The sequence below is a fragment of the Merops nubicus genome, unplaced genomic scaffold (genome assembly GCF_000691845.1).
Source record: "Merops nubicus isolate BGI_N331 unplaced genomic scaffold, ASM69184v1 scaffold918, whole genome shotgun sequence".
NCBI classification, from domain to species: Eukaryota; Metazoa; Chordata; class Aves; order Coraciiformes; family Meropidae; genus Merops; species Merops nubicus.
This window is the reverse complement of record NW_008627489.1, coordinates 22-11,029: the sequence shown is the minus strand read 5'-3', so window position 1 is coordinate 11,029 and position 11,008 is coordinate 22. Positions and strand designations below refer to the sequence as shown.

The 11,008-nt window shown below is 43.2% G+C and overlaps 1 protein-coding gene across 1 annotated transcript in view; it reads left to right on the top strand.

Moving 5' to 3' along the window:
- Window positions 1-10,516, top strand: part of MADD (MAP-kinase activating death domain) — a gene marked incomplete at both ends in the record, with an annotated part of 19,295 nt that extends 8,779 nt beyond the window's left edge. Inside the window, 10 exons of the mRNA XM_008946300.1 lie at window positions 275-431; window positions 1,418-1,521; window positions 2,385-2,578; window positions 3,544-3,824; window positions 4,466-4,605; window positions 5,700-5,801; window positions 7,719-7,778; window positions 8,233-8,335; window positions 9,225-9,411; window positions 10,366-10,516. Coding sequence (XP_008944548.1) covers window positions 275-431; window positions 1,418-1,521; window positions 2,385-2,578; window positions 3,544-3,824; window positions 4,466-4,605; window positions 5,700-5,801; window positions 7,719-7,778; window positions 8,233-8,335; window positions 9,225-9,411; window positions 10,366-10,516 — 1,479 coding nt within the window. The remainder of the gene's footprint in view (window positions 1-274; window positions 432-1,417; window positions 1,522-2,384; window positions 2,579-3,543; window positions 3,825-4,465; window positions 4,606-5,699; window positions 5,802-7,718; window positions 7,779-8,232; window positions 8,336-9,224; window positions 9,412-10,365) is intronic.
- Between the last annotated feature and the right edge of the window lie 492 nt (window positions 10,517-11,008).

Below are 11,008 nucleotides of genomic sequence, written 5' to 3'. Positions count from 1 at the left end.
ATTCCTGCGGGGATGGGAAATGCAGTTCAAGGAAGATTTTTCTAGTTTTGTGTATGTCTTCACATGTTTCTGCCAAGCCAGCCCTGCTGTTAACCATTCACTCTTCCAATTAGTTTTACCTCTTGTCTTGTTTGGTTTTGGAGAAGTCGTCTTGAAGCCTTCTTAAAGTATGGGACTGTCCTTTCCTTTGTGCAAGCCTTAGTAGGGGGTGGCCTCACTGTGAATGAAGCCTTTGACAGCAACAAATGAGTTGGGTTAACTCTCTTGTGTGCAGACATGTTTGACCCAGCACTGATTGGGGACAAACCCAAGTGGTACGCTCACCAACTGCAGCCCATCCACTACCGGGTCTATGACGGCAACTCCCAGCTGGCTGAAGCTCTCAATGTCCCAGCAGAGAAAGAAACAGATTCTGATCCCACTGATGACAGGTGAGTGGGGAGCAGGATCATAGTCACCTAATAGTTACTTCAGATTGTTGGGCTTCTTCTTGTTTGCAGCCTTTTTTTGTAGCCTGTCAGGTTGGTGTTTAATTTCTTCTGTCTGGGCAGAGTACTGATACTGAAATAAATTGTCAAACTGCTCTGTCTACACAGCAACCTCTTAACTCTTTGATACAGTGTCTTCTCAAGACTTCATTTAATGTGATTCTGCATTTGTACTTTCCTGTTTTCTTTTACTATCTGCTACCTGACATTTGGTATTTCCTCCCACCCTACTGCTTTTTAATTCCATGCTGTTCTTTCTTTGGTTATTTCTGTTGCAGTACTACAAGTACTCCCACCCATCTTGCCACTCTTCCAAATCTCTACTCAGTGCAAGTAGTTATGTGAAGCTTACTAGTACTACCCACTGCTTGACACCTCCTTGTGCTTTCAGTGAAATGAGAGTAAACTTTTTTGTTACAGTAGTTTTGGCCACACTTCCCAGAGTTTTGCATCTAGTTTTACTGTTGTTTGTTCTCTGCTAGCCTGTGAGATCTTTGAGGCTTGGATTTCCACATCTTTTACATTCTACACAGCACCAGTGGTCCTGAAAGAGTGGGATTTATCATTAATATAGAAAGGGGATGCTTTCACTTGAGATTTCTGGTTCCCTTGAGATGGTCCTACAAACACACACACAGAGAATTGATACACCCTGATACACTACTGCCTGCTCACTTGTGCTTGACCTCATTAACTATGCTGAGAGCCTTTCAGTGTCTTTCCATTTTGTCTCTTCGTGCACCTCCAAGTTCTTTCATTGAAAGATCTTTCATGAAGCTGGCTTCTGACTCTTGCCAGAAACTTATTTGACATTAATAAGAGATTTTTAAGAGGCCTGTGGAAACAGTGCTGATGGACATCTTTAAACCCCAAGCCCTGCTGTTGCTGCTATGCTGCCTCTCATCTCTCTTTATCACCTCTTGTGGCAGTGGCAGTGACAGTGTCGACTACGACGACTCCAGTTCCTCCTACTCCTCCCTTGGGGACTTTGTCAGTGAGATGATGAAATGTGACATTAATGGTGATACCCCAAGTGAGTAACTTTGAGCTTTACTTCCACAAGGTCCACGTAGGTTCCTCTTCCATATTCATCTGTGCTGTGGGGAAAAAGTGTCTCCTCTAAGTCACTGGGTCAGAGCAGAGTATTGTTCCATTGTAGTCTTGCTCTGAGGTAAAACTGTCTTCTGTATTTCCCTCAATATCCAGGGGCAGGCTGAAAAAAGACATTTCTCCTGCTTATAAACAATGCCCTCCAAAGGACACTGGGGGGAGGAAGAACAGAAAAAGGTGCTGCTGAACAACAGTGGCTCACTAGATCTGGAAACAACCTGATACTGTGCAGTGTGTGCAGCAGAGTATGAGCTTTCTCCTGCCCCTGCATATTGGTTCTCAATACTGGGTTTAATGAGTTGCTCCATCCTAGTGGGGACAGGAAAGTGTATTCCCTGTGGCTTATATGGAGTTTGTAGCAATAGCTTCCCTTGTGAGGGTGGGAAACTCATTTTCTTCAATAAATTAAATCTAGGAGTGCCAACTCGTTTCCTGTGTCATGAAAACAAGAGGTAGTCATAATAATTTGCAACAAAAGAAGATCTGCTTGGACATAAGGAAAAGATCTTCATGGTTGGTGTAGTTAAACAGGTTCACAGCAGAATGTCAAGTCTTGAAGAGTTTCAAAACTCAGTGAGACAAGGCCCTGAGCAGGGTGCTTTAACTTTTAAGTTACCCCTGCCTTGAGCAGGGAATTGGACTAGATGACCTTCAAAAGCCCTTTACAACCTAAATTTTTATGCAAGTTTGTTCTCCTGAGCAGTTCTCATCTGTTAGGGATCTGAAGTTAGATGGGCAAAGGCTGAGGAAGGCAGTGTTGTTTACTGCAAAATGATGTGTTTGCAGATGTTGACCCCCTGACTCACGCAGCCCTTGGTGATGCCAGTGAAGTGGAATTTGATGATTTTCAAGAATATTCAGGGGATCTGGATGAACAGGCCATGGACAGTGAAAACTCCCAAGAGAACAACCAGCCTCGTTCAAGCTCCAGTACCACGGCCAGTAGCAGCCCCAGCACTGTCATCCATGGAGTGAATCATGTGTGTACTGAGATGGGTTCAGCCCCAAGATCAGCCTCTTAGGAAATAAAGAGTGGGAGAGAATGCACACGGTTCTGTCTGAGAAGGGCAAAAGCTAATGGGACTGTGAAACCAGGCACAGATTAAATTGCATGCTCTTGCTGGATGTTCTGAGCAAGGTGGAGTTTACTGGTACCCTTAAGCTGGGATGGAGCACTCTGTAAATAAAAGCTCCCATGCTGAAAAAATGCAGCATTAACCAAGGCCCAGGTTGTGACTGCAGGAATTGCTCTTACAGATTCTGAAAACACCAGCTTTAGAAGAGCAGGGAGTGGGGAGGGGAAACTCCTGAATCTGTAGTCATTTAGGAAGAGTGGGAGCTGTGTGCATAACCACAAAACAGGCAGTGGAGAGCCTTTATCCTGAGCTAGGATTTACCAGGAAGATCTGTTTTACAGGGGAGTTAAGTCCCTGGAACAATGCACAAATCTTGCAGAGTGTCTGAAATCCCCCTTAAGCTGGGATGGAGCACTCTGTAAATAAAAGCTCCCATGCTGAAAAAATGCAGCATTAACCAAGGCCCAGGTTGTGACTGCAGGAATTGCTCTTACAGATTCTGAAAACACCAGCTTTAGAAGAGCAGGGAGTGGGGAGGGGAAACTCCTGAATCTGTAGTCATTTAGGAAGAGTGGGAGCTGTGTGCATAACCACAAAACAGGCAGTGAAGAGCCTTTATCCTGAGCTAGCACTCACTAGGAAGATCTATTTTACAGGGGAGTAAGTCCCTGGAACAATACACAAATCTTGCAGAGTGCCTGAAATCCCAGATCAGAGCCACAGATAGTGGGGAATGGGGTGGGGGGGGCCTAGTAACAAGCAGCAAGGACCCTGCAGACTTCCCAGTTTGAAATAATTGTTCTTGTCCTGCCCTTCAGTTGTATGTAACGCAAATTAGCGAACAGATCAATGATTTGACTGGTCCACAGGAGTCAGCAGATTCAGCAGAAATAGAGGAGAAGTTGGTTGCTGGATTTTCAAGCCACCTCCCTCCCTTGGCACTGCAAGCAAGCTTTCCCAAGATCAGCTTGGATCGTCATGACAGTGAGAGTGCAGCTGGCAGCTTGAGCTCCTCAGAAGGGGTGGGGAGGAAGCAGGAGTATGACAATCCCTATTTTGAACCACAGTATGGTTTTCCCACGGAGGATGAAGATGATGAGCAGGAAGAGAGCTACACCCCAAGATTTAACCAGAATCTTGGGGGAAACAGGTGAGTCCTCTTTGTCTTCACAGCTCTTGGGGTTTCCAGCTGCTTCATGTGGTTTAATGTTAGTTTGTTCAAAGGTCTTTTACACCCAAAATGTATTTTTATCACTTGTTTGTTTATCACTTCCATTTAATATTGAAATTTTATAAACCATTTTGATTTGAGTAAAGGGACTTGCTCAGTTCCCTCAGGTCCTTGCTTTTATGTGAACAGTAAGAGCTAACAGAATTATCAGTTCTTCCTGGAAACATTCTAGTCTATCACCTACTGATTTCTGGAACTTTTGAGTGATTTTTTTTTGGTGAAGTTTTGTCTTCCAGGGGAAAGATACTGTAATGACTTTTGACATTGGGTTTTCTTGTTATTGCTTTCAAATAACACCCTTTAAATCCACCAATGCCCTTTTGAGACAAGTTTTTCAGCATGACCTGAAAGGTAATAAAAGCCTGACTGAAAAGATGCTTCAATTATCTTGTTTTTTCTTTGTCTGTTTGTTTTTTTTTTTTTAATTTCCCCACAAGGTAAGGATAGTGTGGTGAAAACTGATGAGGAATGAGACCAGCATCCATCTCCCACAATCAAACTTGTTGATTTGGGGCAGGGAGGGGCAAAACTAATAACAATTGTACTTCATTTCTTTGAAGGTCTCAGAAGTTACTCCGTCCAAACAGTTTAAAACTGGCCAATGATTCTGATGCAGATTCAGATTCCAGGGCCAGCTCCCCAAATTCTACTGTCTCCAACAACAGCAGTGAAGGTTTTGGGGGCATCATGTCTTTTGCAAGTATGTACTAATGCATTAAATAAGCTGGTTTTGTTTGTTATATTCAAGTTTACAGAGAGATGGTATAGAGATGGTGCTAAATTAAATTTCTTTACTATGCTCACCTACTTTCAATTATATTTTGATAATAACATCCACAGGTGAAGAAAACTAATCTAGAATTCTTTAATGAGTGAAAGAAGATAGGACCAGTTGAGTCTTGCACTAGAGTGGGAAGCAGTGCCAGAAGTTTGCAGCAGTGGGGAAAATATACTGGATGTTTGGAGTAAAATTACTCCAAGTAAAATTGTTACTAAATTAAAGATGCAAGAAAAGAACCAAAGCAAATTGAAATAGTATGTGGACATTTTAAATAAACATCTTGAAGTGTTAATCATTAAAATTACTCCAAGTAAAATTGTTACTGAATTAAGGATGCAAAAAAAGAACCAAAGCAAATTGAAATAATATGTGGACATTTTAAATAAATATCTTGAAGTGTTCATCAGCTTCTTGATCTACATGAGATGCTTTCAGGCTGTCAACAGGGTTAACCAGATGGCAAATCATTTTTGTGTGTGTAGGATCTGTCTGTACTAGGAAGAACTTTTGTTTCTTTCCTAATAAATGGAAAGCTTCTATTTTAAAGCACGTTTCTGTGGCACATTTACAGTGTTTCACAAAGCACAGTACACAATCCTCACTTCAGAATGATGTGTTTTGGAGGCCTTACATCATCCTGTTTTCTCTTGTGGCCCCTACCATTCATTTGCTCCTAAAAAGAGGATCAAACTTGAAGGCAGAGCTGATGTGAGGTTACCTGTTGAAGTGCAGGGAGACAGGTGAATTTTGCTGTTATGTTTAAAACTCCAAGACAGAACAGCAGTGACTGTAACATGAAAGCAAAGAATTACATTTTTGTACCATTTAGAATAATCTGATTTCAGATGCAGTTGCAATGTCAATGTGGTGATGTTATGCTTGGGGGACTTTTGGGTAATAAAGAAGAACTTGACCATTAAGGATCTGGAAGAAGAAGGTGAATTATAGGATGTTTAGTAAGTTTGGGTGTGTGCAGTGAGCATTAAGATTTTTATTGTTTTCTTCTGTCATAGGCAGCCTGTACAGAAACCACAGCACGAGTTTCAGTCTGTCCAACTTGGCCTTACCAACGAAAGTTGGGAGAGACAAGAGCACTCCCTTCCCCAGCCTGAAAGGTAACCATTTTTCCCTTTGTCTTCTACAGCCTTTACACTTCTTGTCACTTGACAGTCTGAGATCTTACCCTCAACAGGAATCCTGGGGGTGACACATTTTGGTACTTCGGGTGGTACCTGTCTTTTAACTATCAAGACAGTAAATTGTCATCATATTTCTCAGTCAGACTTCTTCCCAGTGGCTGGGCTGTGTTGGGATGGGAGACTGGCTGGCCAAGCCTCTGTTAACTCTGAATGTTGGTTTCGTTTTGTGTTTTGTTTTGGTTTATTTTCAAGCACTTAGTGTAAAAATTTGGAACTGAGAGGTAGGTCCTACTTTTGTACTGCCACTGTCTTCATCATTAGTCTTAGGTAACTTGTCAGAGCATTGATGCTGCTTTTGTAAGTGTTGATAATCTCAGCCTCTCATGGAGACTGCAGTTTTTGTGGCTTTCAAAACTGTCTGTAGCCTTTAGTTCACTAAATAGAAGATTTCTGATCAAAATCAAACTAGAGCCATCCTTTGGCTTATTCAGAGTGAAGATTAATCCCTAACCTATGTGCACAATCTTTTCATTGGAACATCTGTTTGTCTGCAGTACCATTTGATAACATGTCTGAGTGGGAGTAGAGAGATGACCCTCTTACTGTGTGGGGAGCTAGACAACCTGGTCATCCTTGTACCAGATGGGACACCAAAAGGGTGACTGGACACGTGCTAGTGGCTTAGTGCTGAGACCTTTCTGGTTACCAAACTGGGGAAAGGTTTTACTTTACCTTTTGAGTTATTCTGTCTGATTAGAACCTAACTGCTTTTAGTTTAATATGTTGATTTTTTTTTTTCCATTTATTTTTTTCCTCCTCATCATTTTCATCGGTAAAGATTACTTTAATCTGGAAGTGGGAAGGGATGTGGATGAAGGTTGGTATGATGTTTTGCTGACCTTTGACCTTGTTGAAACAAAGGCCAAAAGCTGTTTATTTTTGTGATTCTGCTTTGGACTTTGTTTTTGAGACAAGAAATAGTTCCCTGTGTGTAAAATGAGGAGGAACAGGACTGACAGAGACTCTGCACAGCTATTTCTGACAAACTTTTACCAGTCAATGATGTTTTCCTGTCCAGTGAAACTGGATGAGAAACATGCTTTGTGTGAGGGTTATTTCCATGGGTAAACTTAATGCCTGTTTCCATACATTGGAAGAAAACAGTGATGGGGTTTGCCATCCCACGTTCATGCTTTGCACCTCATCTTCTGCACTTTGGTGTTCTTCTCTTGACTACTGTAATCCTGTAGGGCCTTTAATGTTCCAATGCAGATATGAGGATGGGATTTCCATGGAGAAGCTCAGTCTGTTTTATGCATGTGCAAGTGTGTGTGTGTGTGTTCATGTCCCTTGACGTGTGCATGCTGGCTCACTGGGATTCCCACTGTGCACTTCACTGGTTTTTAAATGTTTTTGTCTCTGTGGTACAGGTATAAAATTGCTGCATTAACTTGTTCTTCCCAAGTGTGTGTGGTACCTCGTGTTTCTAACTGTAATGGGAACTGATGCTGGGACTCCATCTCATTGCTGCTATTTGACCACTTTCCATCTTCCTTTTTAATTTTTATTTCATGCACATCCATTGATACTTTTTCCTCAGTGATGCAGATGTTTTTGATAGTGCCCTTGAAATACAATATGTGCAGCAGTGTTCTTGGAGATGCAATACATAGAGGTTCCATGATGCCAAATTTCAAGTCAAGCACTATCTCTAAGCTGAATTATGCTGGCCCATGTTGTCTTGGGCTTTCAAGCCTCCTTCCTGCTCTAGCATCCTTTGGGTTTTGTTTTGAGGGAGGGCTGGGAAGAAGCTGGTAGCTGGATTCTTTTACTGCTGATGGTGGGGAGTGTAGATATTGTAGTACACTACTAATTTTATATTTTGTGTCCCAGTATTTGGGTTAAATACTATAATGGAGATTATTACTGAAGCTGGCCCAGTAAGCAATGAAGGTGGGTTCCCTACAGCATGAGCTGTGCATGATACAACAATTTCCAGCATTCCCTATGCCTGACTTTGGGCTACCTTTCTCACTGGATAACCAGTACCACATGATCTATACTAGTCACCCCCAATGCATTATGCTTTTACATGTAGTGACTAATCTGAAGATGGTTCTTGTGGAACTGCATGCAGAGCAGCCAAAGTTCTCCTGCCTTTCACCCCCTGCTCCCATTGCCATCTTCTCTTTTTCTCTCTGCATTACTCCCATTACTGTTTTCTGCCGATGTGTGATGCTAGAATATGACACACGCTGCTGCTTTTTGGAGTTTCCATTTTGTCTGAAGTCTGTTACCTGTAATCTGAATAGGTGTGTTAGCCAACCTTAGCATTGCTTGTTGCTGTCCTGGGGTGAGCTTGTTTTCCTCCCACCCCTCTCCTCATCCTGTCTCCTCCCCTGTTTAGGAAACAGACGAGCGCTTGTGGATCAAAAGTCTTCAGTCATTAAGCACAGCCCAACAGTGAAGAGAGAATCTCCATCACCTCAGGGGAGAACTACCAATTCCAGGTAATGCTTTTTGTTACTTTCTGAGTATAAAGTGTTGTTAGAGTGGTCTCATGCTTGGCCAGTGTTTCCTGAGGAGTCTAGCTGTTAAAACTAAATTATGCTTACCTGTGTCCCTAAGCTTGCACATATTATTGTGCAAGAAGATTGTGTGGATGGTTGTACAGTTAATAGCACACATAAGTATTTTCCTGTGCTCCAAAATGTATCCTCTTTCTGAGACCCCCAAAATTCTAGGTCCTTGCTTCAACTCAGTATTTATTCTTTGTTATTGAGTCTGTTCTTAGTTTAGCCAGCAGAGTTTTAGTATACCAGGCAAGGGATCAGCTGAGTCATGTGAAGCAACTGAATTCCATGAATTCATGTGAAACTTTTTCTCAGCCTTGCAACTGGACTCAGGCTAGTGCAAGTGAACATTACCTGGCCTGTCCGTGTTCTTTCTCCTCCCTTTCTTACTGGGTAGGAAGAGAAATTTACTCTCAGTTTACTCAAAGTAAATTTTGGTCTGCTGGGCTTGGCAGACAAACAAGAGCAATAACTGCAGCTCAGGCCAGGGAATGCAGCACGTTGCACAGGACTTGCCTTGTTCTTGCTATTCCCTCCCCTGTGCTAAAGCAGTAGAGGTGCCCAGGCTACTGCAGTAGTGCTATTAGTGGTGCTGCCTACAGGTCAGACAAGGCAGATGTGGGAGGAGGTTGTGGCATAGAGGATTCCTCTGGATCCTGAGGAGTGCTGTGAAGGTGAGGAGCAGAGTGGTAGCTCGAGGGACGATTTGAATTTCTTTCCATGTAAACTTAGCTTGGATAGGAAATATATTTCTCTGTGTGTCCTGGTCCTATCTCCAAGGCAAGCAGAGGGCTAACTTTTGCCTGCTTGCTTTTAAATCCACCAGTGAGAACCAGCAGTTCCTGAAGGAGGTGGTACACAACGTTCTGGACGGGCAGGGCGTGGGCTGGCTGAACATGAAGAGGGTGCGGCGCCTGCTGGAGAGTGAGCAGCTCCGTGTCTTTGTACTAAGCAAGCTGAATCGCACGGTCCAGTCAGAAGAAGATGCTCAACATGATGTCATACAGGATGTGGTCAGTGCTGAACTCAGCAAGGTCCTCATACCTAGAGTCTGCTGAGGCTCCATTCGTAGGTTTTTCTTAGCTAGCCTCCTTAAAGCTAACGTTACAGCAGTCTTGCTGTGGATTGGAAGAGACCTTTAAAAGTGATTTGGTGCATCCCTCCTTCAGTGAGCAGGGACATCTTCAACAAAATCAGGTTGCTCAGAGTCCCATCCCACCTGACCTTGAATGTTTCCAGGGTTGGAGCATCTCTCCACCACTCTGGGCAACCTGGGCCAGTGTTTCACCACCCTCATTGTAAAAAATTTGTTCCTCCTCTCTAGTCTAAATCTCCCCCCTTTTAGTATAAAACCATCACTCCTTGTCCTGTTGCAACAGGCCTTATCAAAAAGATCATTCCCATTTTTCTTATAGGCCCCACTTAAGTACTGAAAGGCCACAGAAAGGTCTCCCTGGAGCCTTCTTCATGCTGAGCAACCCCAACACTCAGCCTCTCTTCCTAGGAGAGGTGTTCCAGCTCTCTGATCATTTTTCTGGCCCTCTTTTGGACCTGCTCCAACAGGTTCATGTCTTTCATGTACTGAGGACTCCAGAGCTGGGTGCAGCACTCCAGGTGGGGTCTCACCAGGGCAGAGCAGAGAGGCAAAGTCACCTCCTTTGACCTGCCGGCCACGCTTCTTTTGATGTAGCCCAGGATATGGTTGGCTTTCTGGGCTGCAAGCACACATTGCTGGCTCATGTCCAGCTTTTCATCCACTCAGGCCTCAACTGCAGCACTCAGCTTGGTGTCATCTGCAAACCTGCTGAAGGTGCTCAGTCCCACTGTCTGCATCACTGAGGATATTAAACAGCACTGGTCCCAGTACGGACCGCTTGAGGGACACCACTTGTCTCTGATCTCCATTTGGACCTCACAGCAGCACTTGGGACATGCCAACAGTGCCACTAATGAGCTTTTCCTTGCAGGAGATCAGTCGTAAGGTTTATAAAGGCATGCTGGACTTGCTGAAGTGTACTGTGCTGAGCCTGGAGCAGTCCTATGCCAACGCTGGCCTGGGAGGCATGGCCAGTGTTTTTGGCCTGCTGGAGATAGCACATACTCACTATTACAACAAAGGTAAGCAAGGTGTTTATCAGCCAAACAAGATCCTTACTGGGAAGGCAGCTGGTTTGTGACTCCTGATATTTCAGGGCTTCTGGGTTATTTTAGTTGGTTTCTGGGTGGCTTGCATCAGGGATGTTAATAGATGGCTTGGATGACCTTTGGGTTACAAGTGTTAATTTCCAATTCTTTTTAGCATTGTTCCTGCATGTGGAGAATAAGCTGATCTTGGTAATTATAAGCCTTTGAGTATGACACTGGTCCTAAGCAAAATTATAGAGTGGATAATGTAAAACTCAGTAGTTTTAGAATGAAGTCTTGCAAATGTAATGCAAGATGCTGTAATTTGATGGTAACTAGAACTTGCCCAGTAAATTAATTGTGGTCACAATAGACAAAATGGGATGTATACTTCTAAAGCCTTGATAGGACTTATCTCATTATTGCATGACATCTTGATTTATAGTCAGATTTTATCTGTTTAATATGTTTTACCTGTTTTCAATG